Consider the following 19,154-nt stretch of genomic DNA (forward strand, 5'->3'; position numbering starts at 1 on the left):
GGTCAGGGGATACAGCTATGGAGGATGACCAGTACCTCGCCCAGGCAGCCTCACCTGCTATGCTGAACAGGAGCCTTGTGGAGGGATGGGAAGATTGGAAAGGACAGGCAGGAAAGAGGGAAGGAAGCGGCCGTGGCCTTAAGTTAGGTACTATCCTGGCATTTGCCTGGAGAAGAAGTGGGAAATCACGGAAAACCACTTCGAGGATGGCTGAGGTGGGAATCGAACCCACCTCTACTCAGTTGACCTCCCGAGGCTGAGTGAACCCCGTTCCAGCCCTCGTACCACTTTTCAAATTTCGTGGCAGGGCCGGGAATCGAACCCGGACCTCCGGAACTAACCACTACACCACAGAGGCGAACACAAATTTAATTTTACGGGCATAACATCGCTCACCAAACAGCGGCTTCAATACGAATGTCAAAATATCAGAAGTGCGGAGGAAAAGATTGGATCGCTGATAATTGGATAAAGGGCGATTAAACCCAATTAAACCCGCAATCTCGATCCGCTTATCGGATACTCTGAGGCACAATTAAAGGAATCGGCAAGAAGTGACAAACTCGCCATCAGATTTCTCTGCTTCTTTCGTGAATTACTTATTTCGTTTAAGCATATTGTAAGAAATACGTTGTAGAAAATAAGTCAAACAAATGCTCTTGGTCTATCTTTGATCTCATATCTGTTTGCTGCCTTCTGAAATTACTAGTTTTAATGAATTTTTATAGTTTTTCATATTCGAACGTGTTGTAATGAACGGGCGAGACAGAACAGTAAAGAGAACTCTAGCGGCACTTGCCGGGAGTATCTCGAGGACGAGTCTAGTGTGCTGTATTTCCCGGCCTTGTGTATCTCGTAGGCAACGGCTAGAGCTGGTATTACTGCCTGCTCGATCTGCATCCGATGCTGGTATCAAAGAGTATAGAGGGTATCGAGAAGGCCGAGGCGTGACTTCGTTGTTTCTGCGGTTCCCGGTGCTGTTTGGATTGTGTGATAACTGGTCCTTTGTTGATAAAAGTTTAAGGTAAATATTACTGGAATAAATGTAACAGTTTTCATCTTTAGGGGGCTATTTAAAAAAAGTTGGAAGCATTTCGTGACTAAGTTGGGATTATTTTAGTTATTTCTAAAATATTTAGTGGTGATTTCTTAGGTTATGTTGACGAAGAATCACGTTGCTGATGTGCCTTTAAATATTAAAAACGATGAATACGTCTTGTGAGTTCTGTAGTAACACAAACTGTTGTACTCTGCTTTGGTATTGTTTGAGTATTCCACGTAATTTCTTTATTTTAAGATGAGTGTACATTTTTAGTGATGTGTCATTCTTACATGAATCTTATGTTATTAATATCCATTTAATTTCCCATTCTCGTGTCGCTGCAGATAATTATAATGTCTGTTATATTTCTCTTTCTAGATGTTTTTAACCCGCTCTGAATATGACAGAGGAGTGAACACCTTCTCCCCTGAGGGGAGATTATTTCAGGTAAATCTGTACACTTGTTACCTACTATTGTAAGCATTACTTTTGCCGTGATACTGTACTGATAATTTTTATAATAATTAACTTGGTCATTACTACAAGATTGAAATTATTGTGTTATAAACTTGGGACTGTTACAGGTCATTGTTGATGAAAAACCTTTCCTACAATACAGTTCTTGATGAGACACAATATAACTTCACTTCGATAGCTATTGTTGGATATATAGTTGAACTAGTTGATGTACCTGTGCTTCGTTACGGAATTCTACATTGTATACAGTATACAGAATTGTAGGTTAGATAGGGGCAAGACTGTATCAAATTGCATAGCTCTTAACGTTGCCCTGGAAACGCGACGGAGAAATCACCGAACGTCTTTTCTCATATGAAGACTGCGTTAGAGAATTTTCATTGTAATGGTAGGCCCGCTTGCGTACCATCAGTCACAATCAGGTTGGGGAATTGCATTATAGTAGCAGACACTCACTTTCCACCTGCCATTTTACATCCTCAGAAAGACTGTCATAGTGGTTTTCCCAACTGAAATAAACATAGGTCATTACAATGACGTCAGTACGAATGGCGCAAGTAAAAGCAATGATTTCACATGAAATACTGGATCAAATGAAAAACCACACATATTCTCACTTTTAACAAACAGTACTACGCTGCAGATCTGACAATCCAAAGTTCCAGAGCTGGAATAACCAGGCCGCAGAGAGCCGTGATCCGTGAACACAGTCTTTTTTCGGTGGGGGGGGGTCGAATAGTGGAGAGTCCCAAGACAAAAACTGTGCCCTTTTACTAATCTGTTTCCTAGGAGTACCCGATGGTAGAAATATAGAAAGGGACACGCAGGAATTATAACATAAAATGTTACTTTAAATGCGGCTATTCTCACCTGAAAATGATTGTGGAAGAGGGATGTGTTCAATACGCTAGCCAGGAACCAACCCACCCACCCCTAGAAGTATATTTGTTTTTATAACCAAAAATACTGTTTTAGATGCCATACTCCATTGCTTATAATGGTGATTGGTTCACATATGGAAGAGGATGACGTCATTGACACCTAGGATGAGGCCGCGATTGTGTCACCAACCATTGCAGAAGAAAAAAATGATGAAGCGGCCAGGGAAGTTTGAAATGGCCTTGGTGCGAGATATAAAGATTATTTATTACCTTTAAGGTATTTTTGCACATTAGGCCAATCTCTGTCATGAGCTCCCGCGGGAGCCACACTCCCTTCGAGAGGCTCTTAACTATGGCCGCGGCTCATACTATCCGTACGGCAATAAAAATGTCATATAGGGGTTTCTAAAATGCAAGAAATACAGTTGGCAGCATTGTCGTTCCTCTCGGCGCTCCCTCTAAGCGCTTCTAGTGCGACAGTAAACTCGCATGCGCCACCTGGTGGTGGCTCGTGTTACTAATCCTTGCGTGTCCCTTTCTATAGTTGTGCCATACCTGATAAGTCGGAAAATCTCAATTCACTACACTGGCAGCAGAAAAATCTATCTGACTTGGAGGCAATTTTTTCCTCCAAGCCAGGGGAGAAACCCCCTCTTCACTGCTAAATTTGAATAAAATGAATGTAGAATTTAATAAAAGTGAAGAGGAAGAAGCTCGTTTTAAGAAACCGCTCTCTTCAAGGCTGAATTTTGAGTTATATAGTGAGGTGTGGTGCTATAACTTGGAGTAGGCCTAAATTGTAATTCTAGACCAGGTCATACCACTACTACTAACAGTACTACTAAGTGAGCCTCTGCCTTAAGAGTGCACACTGCTCATTCAAAACAGCACATCAGAGTAGGGATCGAATAGCTGGAATACTATGATGAACCAGTGAGTAACATACCAGCAGTACGGTATCAGAAAATGTGTGAACCAGAGGAATGGCATGCTAAAGAAAGTTTTCTAACTCCTCAGCTATTTCCCGCCAATATTCAGTCAGGCTGTTATACTTGGTATGCAGCAGTAATCCCATCTATCGGAGTTAAGCGGCAGCATAAGAGACAAAGAACATCACCACAAACAATGGTCAATGTAATATTGTTGATCAATGTTATGCACTTTCAATATTGTAGGTACTGAGCTCGATAGCTGCAGTCACTTAAGTGCGGCCAGTATTCAGGAAATAGTGGGTTCGAACCCCACTGTTGGCAGCCCTGAAGATGGTTTTCCGTGGCTTCCCATTTTCACACCAGGCAAATGCTGGGGCTGTACCTTGCACGGCCGCTTCCTTCCCACTCCAAGCTCGTTCCTGTTCCGTCATCGCCATTAGACCTATCTGTGTCGGTGCGACGTGAAACAACATGTAAAAATAAAAAAAATTTGTAGGCCTTCACATTTAGTTTTCTTCCGACTCTGAAACACCATTCTTATCATAGTCGGTATGGTAAAATTGAATAAAACATAAGTGGTTGGAAATTGTATTCTCTATAAATTTTGTTATGTAGTACTTTTCGATGAACCAATAACAGGTATTTAAAAATTAAATTTTAGGCACCTCCTGCTAAACTACAAATGTTTACCACCATACAAGTCTTAAAATTGCCTAGGCCTTCATCAGTTAATGAAGAGAATACGGTACCATGCCTTCAGCAAAAGTAGGTACAAGCATCAATAAAATACACATATACTGGGCGAGTTGGCCGTGCGTGAAGAGGCGCGCGGCTGTGAGCTTGCATCCGGGAGATAGTAGGTTCGAATCCCACTATCGGCAGCCCTGAAAATGGTTTTCCGTGGTTTCCCATTTTTTCACACCAGGCAAATGCTGGGGCTGTACTTTAATTAAGGCCACGGCCGCTTCCTTCCAACTCCTAGGCCTTTCCTATCCCATCGTCGCCATAAGACCTATCTGTGTCGGTGCGACGTAAAGCCCCTAGCAAAAAAAAAAAATAATAAATACACATAAAAATCATTATACAGTAGACGGTTATGCCCTCCACCATATAGTCTACAATCCTCTGTGAGTTAACTACTGTGTGTCTCTTCACAGCCCTCGTATATCAATAAGTTCTGTGGTTTTCATTTAGTTCTACACCTCCGACCTTTGAGTGGTGGTGGTGGTGGGGGGGTTATTGTTTTAAGAGGGAGTGCAACTAGGCAACCATCCTCTATATAACACTAATCACAGAGAACAAATGGAAGGGATCTGACACTTTGAAAAATCAAGATATCGGCCAAAGGAAGACAAGGGCCGTGAAGGGCATGAAAATGAAAGACTCCTTAGGATTCGCAACCTAATACCATCGGGGTCGAAAAGAACAAGAGTTGACCAAGGGAGGTCGGAGAGAATAGATGAAAGTGAGGAGCCTTGCACAAGTAATTGGAAGCAATGCCAGACTCAGCTTAAGGACCCTGTGGTTGCCAACCCACGCTCCCAAGTTTGGAGTCCCTGGGATCCCTTTCAGTCTCCTTTTACGACAGGCAGGGGATACCATGGGTGTTATTCTACCACCCCACCTGCAGGGGGAGCTGACCTTTAAATCGCTTAGAACTCTGTCTAACCATCATTGTCTTGGTGTCACCCTACCTCTCCTACTACTCTCCATGACTAAGTCCATCATTCTCCTAGGAATCATCCTCATCCATTGGTTCTTCCTATGGTTGGGGACGATGGAACAACACCACGATATCTCTTGTCTGTCGTTAGAGACGATTAAGAGGGGCTGTGAAATTGGGAGCATGGGTTGGGGACCACAGGACCCTTAGCGGAGTCCTAGCATTGCTTCCACTTACTTGTGCCCGGCTCCTTACTGTCTATGCTATCTGACCTCCCTTTATCAACTCTTGTTCTTTTCCGGCTGACAGTATTACATATGAAGGTTTAGGGAGTTTCTCATTTTCCCACCCTTTGCGGCCCTTTTCCTTCAACATGTACCTTTATTTTTCAAGTGTCAGATCCTTCCATTTCTTCCCTCTGATTAGTGTGGATAGAGGATGGTTGCCTACTCCCTCTTGAAACAATAACACCTACCATCACCACTCATCCATTAGTCTTACATGACCCCACAACGAAAAGCTGATCGTACATCAAGTTCAGTCCTAACTTAGTCTTCTCTCCTTGTTCTGAATAAAGTCCTGCATTGGATCCATCTGATTTTCATATAGTTGTTCCTATACATTCCCTTGCTGCTTCTACCATTACGTACCTGGTATACCACCCACCCATCCTCTTTCTTTATCCCGAACCTGCTGGCTGTCTAATCCCTGGAAATTTTCACAAATCTTATCCATATACTCCGGTCTAATTTGTTTGTTGTAGTTTTTGTACCCTTAATCATCTGCGAAGAAGGGTGCTAATCTAACCTTACTAACACAGTCCCAGTGAGTGAAAATGCTTCCCTCTAACAGGTTATGGGACCACCGGTGGATTTTATAGTCCTAGCCGCCTGAGCACAAGGAGGGCCACTACTTAGAATATGTCCGAGATGCCCACTTCTCTTCCATAGCAACTGGTATCCCAACTTTCAGGACCACTTGCTAGGCCACTCAACCGTTGCCCATGGTTCATGAACTAGGACGTGACTACAGGAACCCACACCATGAACCATAAATATATATATATACAGATAATATAAACAACCACACAAGTCTTAAAATATCTGAGCCTACATATGACAATATGTAACCTAATCAACGAAGGGCAAGCAGTATACAATAGGCTATACACCTATAATACTGTACTTACAACCACACAACTCTTAAAAGTAAATTACCCAGGGCAACATATAGCAAAGCAAACCCAATCGACCAATGAAGAAAATATCTTGGTGCCAGCAAAAAGGACAAGCACTCATACAGTCTATACAAAAAACACTTACAACTATACAAGTCTAAAAACTAAATTAACTAGGCCAACATATGGCAAAGCAAACCCAACTGACCAATGAAAAAAATAACTTGGTGGCAGCAAAAATGACAAGCAATCCAGTCTGTACAAAAAAAAAAAAAAAAAAACCACTTACAACCACAAGTCTTAAAACTAAATGACCTAGGCCAATATATGGTAACGCAAACCCCAACGACCAATGAAGAAAATATATTGGTGCCAACAAAAAAGGACAAGTAATCCAGTATGTACACAAAAAAAAAAAAAACTTACAACCACAAGCCTTAAAACTAAATTACGTAGGCCACCAACATCTGGCAAAGCAAACCCCAACGACCAATGAAGAAAATATCTTGGTGCCAGCAAAAAAGGACTAGCAATCCAGTCTATACAAAAAATACTTACAACCACACAAGTCTTAAAACTAAATTACCTAGGCCAACATATGGCAAAGCAAACCCAATTGGCCAATGAAGAAGATATCACTGTATGATCACTTGGATGAAATACAATACAATACAATCTTCGTGCCAGCAAAAAGGACAAGCACTCATACAGTCTATACAAAAAACACTTACAACTATACAAGTCTAAAAACTAAATTACCTAGGCCAACATATGGCAAAGCAAACCCAATCGACCAATGAAGAAAATATCACTGTACAGGTGGATGAAATACAATACAATACAGTACAATCTTTATGCCAACAAAAAAGGCAAGCACTCACACAGTCTATACAAAAAAACACTTACAACCACACAAGTCTTAAAACTAAATTACCTGGGCCAACATATGGCAAAGCAAACCCAATCGACCAATGAAGAAAATATCTTGGCGGCAGCAAAAAGGACAAGCAGTCATACAGCCTATAAAACTACACAAGTCTCAAAACTACCTAGGCCTATATACAGCTAACTTGATAATAAATTATAGCAAAAAGAACATGGTTTACTGGGATTTGAATTTTTTAACTTTTTTGTCATGTTCAACTGAGTACTTCCTCTTGACCAAATGTTTACAATCCTTTACATACTTGTAAATGAGAAATGTTATAGCTGCCTGCAAAATTACATTTTCGAGACAATGTTTTCTACAAAAGGAGTAGTCTGGCCTAGAGAATACACCTTTAAAACCATCTTCTAATGCTCCTGTATGACCATATTTGTCCAAAAATATATACAGTTGGTCATGAATTTGAAGCAGAAAATCTTGTTCACTGGCATACTGCAAGTTAGTTGATGAACTGTTTTCTTTGAAAGATGTAAATAAATGGCTTTCAGTCAAGTTAGGTGAATACAGATTTCTCTTACAAACATCACACTCATTATTTACATTTAAAATTTTCAAAATATATCCTGCTACATATGTCACAGCTTGATTGTCTTCCAACAGTTCGGAGTGGGATTCACCGGTCTGACTTACACTGTAATTTATGCCTTCAGGATCAACATAGCCAGTGCCACTTACTCCTGGATTGTCATCATCAGCACTCTTCAAAAACTGGCATAAATTGCTAAGGGGAAAACAATCATCACTCTCGCAGTTACTCATAGTCTTGAAGAGCAAAGCCATATTATTTATGATACAGGTTTTTAGAGCTGCTATAAACTGAAAACGTGTAGGATTTGTGTTGGAAATGCCCTGCTGTCGAATGCAACAAAATGCATTCTCCAAGGGGTCCTGATTGAGAGCTTTCAAATTAAGATATTTGAATCCTATTTTCTTCAACCTATTCCACAAAAATATAACAGATCTTATAGTGATCTGCCACCTATCAATAAAGCTAAACATGCATGTCTTGTCTCTACCAGTTTTAAGGTCTATTATCTTCCAGGTACCTATCTCTTTCAGAAAGTTGTTCCAAAACTCAATGTGTGGAGAATTTCCTGAAAGGGCACATCTATACAGCTTACTTTCATGAGTATTCTGATTACCACTGTTCAAGGAATCCAGAAAGTTGTCAATTGTTTCCACAAATTCTGCTGTGTATATAGCTTCTGCCACAGTATGGCTTAACTGTGCAGCAGCAACTTTAACTTTCATTTTTACATAACTATCCTGGAAGTTGAAATGTTTTCTCAGTTTGGGCAAAGTTTTAAATCTTTTCTCTTGGTCTATATTGAATACCCTCTCAATGTATTCAAATTTTACCTCCTTATGATCATTAACCTGAATCTTATTTTCTATTAAAACATTTCTGGTATTTTTTAGAAGATGGGGAACATCATATATTACAACAACTGGTTCACTATTCACAAGAAAATGGAATGGGCTGGGCCTATCTAAATTAGCTTGACAAAGATTTCTTAATGCTCTCTGATTTGTCGAGCCTTGGTCACAAACTGTGCAAACAACTTTCAACCCAAGTTCCTGTAATTTACTTATAATAAACACAATCAGCTGCTGTAAGGCTACACTACTTATTGAATTTGTGGTGAAATAATAGGCAGTAATTTGTTTCCAAGTTCTGTGAATACCTCTTAACATGAAAACTAATGCATGATTTGCTAGAGCAGGTGACCTTCCTAAATGACCAAGATCTTCATACCCACATATGCGTTGTTTATTAGCCTCATAATATAACCCCTTTTCTAGTGACATTTCATCAAATAGGAGGGCACAGTATTTGTCATTGTCAGACATTTTAGAAACCTCTACTTTTAGCACTTCAACTATGGATGGATTAAGACCAGTGTCGAAAGGTATTCGAGATAGTAAGGACTTCAAAAGCCTGACAGAGGGAAGATAAAAATGAGTAGCCAAATATCTATATAAGCGAGGCCCACGTTTATAAATTGAAAGTGGCATAACTTTATCCTCAATATTCCACCGCATAGCAGATGGAGCTTTGTTAGCGTTCCGTAACTGAGCATTGATAAATGATTTGCTGACCTCATTTAGATTTTCCTCAATATATTGGAATTTCTTGGCATCATAACACTACACTTTTGTTTTGTCTCTGTTATGGGTGAAGACAAAAAAATGATACCTCCATCCATATCAGATTGTGTTTTTTCTCCACTTTCAGTCCCTTCAACATCACTTAGCACTGAAAGATCTGGATTACAAATTACAAATCCTGCTTGTGAAATTACTGAAATTTCATTTCTATTTCGTGAAATACTATTACCGGTACTTGACATGGGAATCTCTAAATTACATGGATTATAGGGGATAAGTTCCAGGTGTTTGGGAACAACATTCATAATTTAATCGGAGCCTAGTGTGGTTAACAAAGTCCTTCTCAAGGAAATGGTCTTCACAAACAAAAAACTGGAACATTTTACACTATCACTCACACGGCACACATGCTTCCACTGCTTCAGAACATCCTTCTTTGTTTTCTTAGGAAATTTATAAAAATGCTTGTTCTTGATTTTGAGGTTGCCAGTAATATCAGCATAATAGCCACTTGTACATACTGGAAACTTGCAGGAGTACTTTAACCTCACGGTGTTACCGGTACCTCTCTGAAATAAAGAACATGACGTATAATAAACAAAGTTTCAATGCCGAAAACAAAGAAATGGAAGGAATGAAAAAGTATAATTTAATACACTATTTACAATTATATTTCCATAACTTACCTTCGCTGTACTTAGCATCTTCGGGCAGAAAATAACAATGTTTATATTCTGATTACATGTAGTTTACAATGAAATTGCAAACTTCAGAACTCAAACATACAACACTTGGATATTAAGCGTACCGTATCTAAAAACTTTAACTGTTTCCTTCTTCGTCGCAACTTCTTCTCATAACCATACAGAATTAAACAGTATTAAAGAGTACATAACTGAATCACCATTTTCCATTTTACGAGCATAGGCCACGAGGCAAGTCAGCCAATCAAGACGCGACTCTACGCCTTGCAGCGCTTCCAAGTGGTCTGGACCTGAAATACAGCCTGTTGTACTTTTGTTGTATCTCACCTTCACCCCCATGGCGTCAACTAATGATGAAATTATATCTATTCAATAAGACTAGGCGAGTTGGTCATGCAGTTAGGGGCGCGCGGCTGTAAGTTTGCAACAATACCAATATAAATGGTCCGTTATTGGACATTATAAATTTTCCAGCTAACTCATTCCTGGTTGCCAGCGTTTCACCCTCGTGTGCTAGGTTGGGCTCATCAGTTGGTACCTACCAAGACGCTGGCTAGTGCATACCGTGGAAGCCACTGCGTAGGCTACTTGGAGCCACCGGCAGTGCCAATGCACTATGAGAGACTTTGTCTCTTTACCAAAAATTGATGCCTGCTTGACTATCAGATGATATAGATATTGATTCCCATAGGGAACCTGAAATATTTGTCCCGAATGAGTAAGTTTGCATCCGGGTGATAGTGGATTCGAACCCCACTGTCGGCAGCCCTGAAGATGGTTTTCCATGGTTTCCCATTTTCACACCAGGCAAATGCTGGGGCTGTACCTTAATTAAGGCCACAGCCACTTCCTTCCCACTCCTAGACTTTCCTGCAACTTGATATGGATGTTGATTCCCATAGGGAACCTGAAATATTTGTCCCTAATGAGTAAATTTATAATACCAATATAAATGGTCCGTTATTGGACATTGTAAGCTGCCTCTGTGGATCAGTGGTAGAGTGTCCAGATCCCAAGATAGCGGGTTCAAACCCGGCAGAGGTAGTCGGATTTTTGAAGGGCGGAGAAAAGTCCATTCGACACTCCATGTCATACGATGTCGGCATGTAAAAGATCTCAGGTGACACATTTGGTGTTTACCCGACAAAATTCATTAAATCTCAGCCATAGACGCCCAAGAGAGTTTCGGTTTACTCGGTCTGCCATCTTGCGGGCCGAGAGTAAAACGGAACATCGAAATCGACGAGCAGACAGCCAGATGACGTCAACTTGAAATGTCTGCACACAGTAGCTGAAGCCATACGATTATTATTTATTATTATTGGACATTGTAAATTTTCCAGCTAACTCATTCCTGATTGCCAGCGTTTCGCCCCAGTGTGCTAAGTTTTGCACATCACTTGTTTAGCATAACATCATGTTACTAGCCTAATCTAAGTTCGTCACTAGCCTGACCTAAGTTCATAAATTGGCAGCCATGGGTAGTGGGCTATGACATTGTATTAACTGCACTATGTTGCATTCTTAACCTCTCCTCTGTGATTGAGTTATATAGATTTACTGAATGCTGTACCGAATCTGAATGTTTGTGTAATGATCTTGTTATATTCAACAAAGCTCCAAATTCTTCTCTATTCCACATATTGAGCAATCATGTCCAACAAAACAATTTCTGCAGAGTTGGGGAGGAGCACAACCGTGGAAATTTCTTAAATCATGACTGTTTGAAGCTAAGATTGTAGTATTTACCTGAATGTTCACTTCACTTCGTATCACATATTTGTAGAGATTCAGTACGTTGTCCACAAGTTGAAACTTCCTTCTTATCTTTCCCTTATGACATATATGTTTCTAATATAACACATGCTATATCATAAACAGGATTCATATTTAAAACAGTAACAGCACTAAAGAAGACAACATAGTCTACACTGGAACAGGAAATGTGTATCTCTCTCATTACTTCACCACATGGTGCATACAAACTGTAGCAGGTGACATCACGGTTGTCACAACAACCATTGAGCTAAACACCGTCCTGGGAGGTTGAAGGGAAGTCTTCTTCACATCTCTGGACATCGTGGTCAGAATCACACTGGCTCTCACTGCCAGAACAGTAAGAGTCCCATGCCATACAAACATACAGAAATAGGTTTCTATTAAAACCAACATAAGTGATAAGGAAAATACATTTTAAAAATAATTCTGGTATAGAAACTGCATCTACTATTCGTCAGTAGCCACCCCCTGATGACCACTTCATTCATAGTTTGCTAGTGAATGTACAATCTGATTGTATTGAATAGGTGGAACAATAAATGTACTTCTTTTGTAAACTGAGTGAGATATTTTGATGTAAGCGCGCTGCTTAACACGGGTTACTTCCATCTCGCACGACACTCGCCAACCAACTGATTTCACAGCCCTCGCTGCGCTACTACCAGCTATCACAGAGCCGTCTGTTGTTCTGCATACACACTATGCCTGTAGAACTTCCACACGACGCATATACGTTTGTGATCCGTTCAGATATCTACAAGAAAAAAAATAGTTGCCATGACTTTTGCCCCAATCCTCGTATTTTGTATTTGTTTACTACAGTGTACACCAAGCTCGATAGCTGCAGTCGCTTAAGTGTGGCCAGTATCCAGTATTCGGGAGATCGTGGGTTCGAGCCCCACTGTCGGCAGCCCTGAAGATGGTTTTCCGTGGTTTCCCTTTTTCACACCAGGCAAATGCTGGGGCTGTACCTTAATTAAGGCCACGGCTGCTTCCTTCCCACTCCTAGCCCCTTCCTGCCTCATCGTCGCCATAAGACCTATCTGTGTCAGCGCGACGTAAAGCAAATAAAACAAAAAAAAACTACAGTGTACGGTCTACTTATAAAATGAAAGCTGGCAATTATCTAATTAAAGTACAATTTTTACTTGCAGGTACCGGTACCGGCATATTATTTACACGGTGTTTGGTTGCTGTGTGCTGTATTGCAAAAGACAGAGCGAGAAAAGTAAAGGCATTTCATTTCACGAATTCCCGTGTGATGCAGATCTAAGACAGAAATCGCATGTCTGATATCGCCCGTAACTCGCAGTAATGCTGTCGTGGTACTGTGTCCTTTTTTAAAGCCGGTTTGAAAAGGGTCAAGGAGGGAATTTTGGGTCAGGTATACAGTAATTTGTGCATGAATCAGACGTTTGAGTGTTTTTGCGAGGGGTGGTGGGATGGACACAGTTCCGTAATCTGATGGAGAATCCAAGGTAGTGTGTTTCGGGATAGGCCTTATTAGTGCGTCTTTCCAAACGTTAGGGAATACTCCATTGGTCAGGCAGTAGTTTAATATCTGAGTCAGTATTGGCAATACAGCCCTGATGATGTTATTAATTAATTTTATCGAGATACCGTCATTACCTGTTGAATCAGAAGTGATAGAGTACAGCACACGTTTAACATTATTTGCGCTAACGGTGTGGAAGGAGAACTCGTCACACTCGGAACAGCATACTAAGTTTGTGGGATTAGCCGGTAATGGAACTGGTCCTACTTTAGGCTGAGAAAAGTAATCATTTAAGGTTTCTAGAGATATGGTGGGAAAATGCTGTTCTACTGCTTTGCCTATGCCCAAAGATCGCAACTTCTTCCAGGTTTGGCTTAAATTATTACAGTATTTCCCGCTAACTGTTGAAAATAGTGGCATTTACTGTTTCCAGTTAGCTGTTTAACTTTGTTTCTCAGTTTCCTGTATTGCTCAAACGTCATCTTTGTCACGTGTTCATCTGAATTGTCTGTACCAACGGTCACGGCTGGCCATAGCAGATCTTATCTCAGTCGTCAGCCAGAGGGAAGGTGGGCGGGTAAATCTTACCTGCCTCTCCGGAGCATGTTTGTCATACAAGTTCAGCACTAATGAGTTGAATATGTTATCCTTTGAGTCAATGTCATGAAGATCACGTATGTGTTCCCACGGTAAGTTATATGCTTCATTGTGTAGGTCATTTAATTCAATATGTTTTATGTATCTTAAAATAACGTATCATGCTTTATACTTCGGTACTCGGATAGAGTAACATAAGTACAATAAGTCGTGAGTTGAAATCTCAGGAGCTGGGATCTGTCCGTGCTTAATGACTTTCTGGGGTTAATTTGCAATTATAAGGTCAATTAAAGTGCGAGTCGAGTGGTCAGGTTAGTAGACGTGGTTCAGAGCATGGAATATGTGACACAACTTATCCGATTCACTGGTTTGTTTTAACAAGTCGGTATTAAAATTACCCATGACTATGACATCTTCGTAAACCGAGATAAGATCCGTTAAAGCTGCTTCGAAGTCCTTCATTTGTCTAATACTAGGTGGCTTATATACAATTCCTATTAATATTTTCTTATTACAGTCGAGTTCAACGAACATATACTCAGGTTGCAGGGGAAGGCTTGGGTCTGAGGTGCAGATAATCTTGCATTTTAAATCGTTCCTGTAGTAAAAGGCTATCCACCACCTCGTCTGTCAGTGTGGTCCTGTCGTAAGAGCGCGTAGCCGTCGAGATTTACAGCACAAGACGGCAAATCTCCACGTTTTATTAATTTGACTCTATTTTAGTTTGTGTTTGTATATTTTAATGTGTTTTTTAAAAATAGTAATATGCATGATATATTGTTGCATTTTAAGTCATTGTCTTGTTCTAACATAATCTATCATTTTAATGAAAATAAGGCATTGCAGATTAGATCCACTGATTATTTTAGTCACAATCATTTTTCATTTTCATTTGTTTTAAATTCTAGTCAGTGGATACATTTTAAAATTTTAATTATAATATCATATTGTCCATCTTGTACCATTAGAGGTCGATGACCTTAGATGTTAGGCCCCTTTAAACAACAAGCATCATTATCATCATCTTTGTTTAATAGTACAGTACGTATTTTTAATTCTTGTTTAATAGTGTGTTTTTGTTAGAGGTGTGTTATAGTGTAATATTTATATTGAACTTGCTTGTTCAACAGACTGAAGAGCTTTTCATTTCCTATTGGTAGAAATATTGTTGCAATAAAAATGTAAAGAGCAAATTTACACATTGAATTGTCCTTAAAACTAGTTTCTTACGCAACTTATTTTTCTTCAGTATTGTAGTTGAGGGTGAGTTGGCAGGTATCAACAGTGGTGATGGCAAATCAAAGGTGGTAGAACAACAATGAGTATTATCTGCGCACCTTTTTTGGATAGATTTACACCCTAGTGCTGAATTGGTCGACCTCGGCAATCTTCGAGATTCGTACTGGCAACCTTTGAAACACAAAATATGAATCGCTTATGCATCGCTGTGCGACATCTGGCGTACCCTTTACGTACTAGTACTGTTGTTATTTACGCAGCAAAGCCAAACTATAGAATTCACTCTAGGAATAAGATTTGTATCGATAAATGTTATATAATGTTATATAATGTGTGTGTGACACAGTTGTTGGCTTAAGATAACAGAGGTTTAGCAAAATTCATATCAATCGATCATATTATTGATTCAATTCTGATTTCATTTCCATTCAGTTGGCAGTACTACTGGAACCAGAATTGCTCCCTCCTTACTCCTCAAACCCGTACACAAATCTATCGATAAAAAGTGCGCAGATAATAGTGCAAGACCCATTTGCTTAATGGTCCTTTAAAACTTCATTGCATCAGACATGCATCTGTTTTGCTTATACAATGGCTCACATAAATCTGATGATGAGCTTGAAACATCACGTGCGCAACAGTCACCAAGAATACAGAATTATCTGACCAATGAGAAATTGACTCTGTAGCTGCCAATTTCTAATAATGAAATAAAATCTACAAAAATGTTAAAATCAGTAACAGACTTTTTATTCACATTTACATTAACATCCTCATCCTAGTCAGTCAGTAAGTTTTAATTCTCCTTCATTTGACTAATTGTCATCAGGGGCCAATGACCTAGTTTTTAGACCCCTTTAAACAAAATCAGCATCATCTCAAATAGGCTAAAGGGGGAAAAATCCAAACTTTTATTAATCACACTTGATTTGTTTATAGTGCGGTATGTATACTGAGCAAAGTGAGGCATAAAGGGTTAGACTTAACATGCAGGTATGGGTGTGTGCTTTTCAATCACTACTGATCTTCATTTAGGGCAGTCGCCCAGGTGGCAGTTTTCCTAGCCTTTTCTTAAATGATTGCAAAGAAATCGGAAATTTGTTGAACATCTCCCTTGGTAAGTTATTCCAATCCCTTACTTCCCTTTCTATAAACAAATATTTGCCCCAATTTGTCCTCTTGAATTCAAGCTTTGTCTTCATGTTGTGGTCCTTCCTACATTTAAAGGCACCACTCAAACTTATTCGTCTACTAATGTCATTCTATGGCATCTTTCCACTGACAGCTCGGAAAATACCACTTATTGCAAGAAATCAGCTTCATTTCCTGTATCAAATCTTATTTACATTAAATCTTTAAAAGTATATACTGTATCCACCTTTTTGATACTTGTATTCACTTTAAGCAAATTAATTATTTATAGTACATGTTTCATTCCTTGGGAATCTCTTCAGCTTTGTTACAATGCATAGGTGAAATTCCAAAGAATTTTTCGTCTTCTCATAAAACATCATAAAAAGTACCTTGTTATGCTTAAAAACTATTTGAATTTAAAAGATAAAAATAATTACAATTTGTGAGGAGAGTTGAGTGGGACAGTGAAATAGGAAGAGAAATGGATCTACTTTGTTCTGACCTATTTTAAAACAATTTCTATTCACTTGAACAGATGTTAAAATTATTTTTGGCTTCCAACACGTTTCTTCACTGTGATGTGTATGTTTCCTAGTTGTTTATTATTTTAAAAGTTTTTGAAAAATCATTTTTTCCTGTCGATGTTCTGTTTTATCAAAAAAACTTTTCTCTTCAGCTGCACTTTTCCAAGGCAAATGTTGTCTTTTATTTTAGTTTTATAAAAGTAAGTCTCTTGAATTCTGTTTATTGCGGAATCTCTGAAGCTGATTCCTGTCTTATTGTTGTTATAATGAAAAGAGTTTCTTCAAAATAGTAATAATTTTATTAGCATGCTCTGAAATACATGCTAACATAATTATTACGTTAACATATGCCTTGAAAAAGTGCAGCTGAAGACAACAGTTTTGTGATAAAAACGGAACATCGACAAGAAAAAATTATTTTTCAAAAACTTTTAAATAATGAACAACTAGGAAACATACACATCACAGTGAACAAAAGTGCTGGAAACCAACATTTTTTTAACATCTGTTCAAGTGAATATAAATTGTTTTAAAATATGCGGGGCGTACTATATTGTTTTACAATATTTTTTGTGCATCCAGGTATGCTTTACATTTTACTTTTGAAAGTGGTGACATGTAACTAGTGTCTTGTTCCAATGTTTGGTAGCAGCGCACGCACAGGAGCCAACAAATGCACTAGTCATAGCCATTTCATAACAACACTGTCAGTGTAGGAGAGACAACATGGAAAGCAACTGTCAGGGACAGCGCTATATGACTTGGTTCCTATTTAAAGAAGGCATGACCACTGCAGAAATTAATCAGCGTTTGGTGCCAGTTTGTAAAGATCCTGCGCCATCACAGAAAACAGTTTACAACTTGTGGAAGGTTGTAAAACAGGGCGCACATCGGTGGACAACGGAACCAGTTCTGGAAGGAATGTGACAGTGTCAACACCAGCCAACGGGTCAAACAGGAGGAAACAAATGCATCACATTTACGGAAATGGAGGCAGCCACGGGAAATAGCCGAAACACCCTGCAGCTGATCGTGCACAGACGCTTACAGCTGGGGAAGGTGTCATCCACCTCGGTGCCTAGACTCTTGTCTGCAGATGAAAAGCAGAGGCGTGTGGACATGTGCAGAGAACTTTTGCAACGCCATGATCAAGATCCAGCCGACTTCATGGCTAGGCTTGTGGCTGGTGATGAGACCAACACTAGCCGAGAGACTACCACTGCCATTGATCAAATGGGATTCACGGTGCTCCCACACCCACCATACTCTCCCAACTTGGTACCAAGTGATTACCACCTGTTCAGGAACATGAAAAAACCTCTGCGTGAACGCCGTTCTGTCAAGGCATGGGTACGCAGCACTCCGAAAGATAGGTTTCAGAAAGGTTTGGAGAGACTGACACATTGATGGCAAAAGGGCATACAGTTACAAGGAAATTGTGTTGAGAAGGTGGACGTAACAACTGATGTGTAATGTACCTCATTAGGTAGAAAAAAATAAAGTGTAAAACAATATAGTATGTCCTTGTAGGTTAGAACAAAGTAGATCTATTTCACTGCCCCACTCAACCCTCCTCACAAATTTTAATTATTTTTATCTTTTAAATTCAAATAGTTTTTAAGCATAACAAGGTACTTTTTATGATGTTTTATGAGAAGACGAAAAATTCTTTGGAATTTCACCTATGCATTGTAACATAGTTGAAGATATTCCCAAGGAACGAAACATGTACTATAAATAATTAATTTGCTTAAAGCAATAATATAAGTAGGTCTATCAAAAGGTGGATATTTACTTTTATTGATTTAATGTACATATCACTTAGTCGAGCAGCTCGTCTCCTTTCTCCCAAGTCTTCCCAGCCCAAACTTTGCAACATTTTTGTAGCGCTACTCTTAAAAAAAAAAAATAGAAAAAGATCTTTCCTATTTGTGAAACTCACAACCTGACTTTTAACACTATTTATCATCACACCATTGCCTACTGTCCATCTCACATCATTATCGAGGACATTTTGCAGTTGCCCACAATCTTGTAACTTATAATCTATACAGAAGAACATCATCTGCAAAAAGTCTTATCTCTGATTACACTTCTTTACTCATCTATTTCATATACAGTATATAAGAAAACCTAAAGATCCAATAATACTGCCTTGAGGAATTCCCCTCTTAATTATTGCAGGGTCAGATAAAGCTTTGCCTTCTCTAATTCTCTGAGTTGTATTTTCTAGAAATATATCCACCCATTCGGTCATTCTTTTGTCTAGCAGCCCAGTTGCGCTCATTTTAGCCAGTAGTCTCCCATGATCCACCCTATCAAGTGCCTTAGACAGGTTAATCGCAATACAGTCCACTTGACTTTTTTTAAATTTATCAGCATTGGTTTCTTTACAGCTGAGCAAGGATATTGGTTTCTTTTGCCACAGTAGATAATGACATCAGTCTGTGTTGAG

General features: G+C 39.3%; 1 protein-coding gene across 2 annotated transcripts in view; it reads left to right on the top strand.

The window, feature by feature from the left end:
* Positions 1 to 906: 906 nt before the first annotated feature.
* Positions 907 to 19,154, top strand: part of Prosalpha5 (proteasome alpha5 subunit) — an 86,661-nt gene continuing 68,413 nt past the window's right edge. The window contains exons 1-2 of one of the 2 annotated variants that reach the window (XM_067146456.2): positions 907 to 1,024; positions 1,421 to 1,489. In XM_067146456.2, the coding sequence (XP_067002557.1) occupies positions 1,421 to 1,489 (69 nt within the window). In that variant the 5' untranslated portion in view covers positions 907 to 1,024. The remainder of the gene's footprint in view (positions 1,025 to 1,420; positions 1,490 to 19,154) is intronic. The other variant, XM_067146457.2, reaches the window with a different exon arrangement.

Source organism: Anabrus simplex, chromosome 4 (assembly GCF_040414725.1).
Source record: "Anabrus simplex isolate iqAnaSimp1 chromosome 4, ASM4041472v1, whole genome shotgun sequence".
NCBI lineage: Eukaryota > Metazoa > Arthropoda > Insecta > Orthoptera > Tettigoniidae > Anabrus > Anabrus simplex.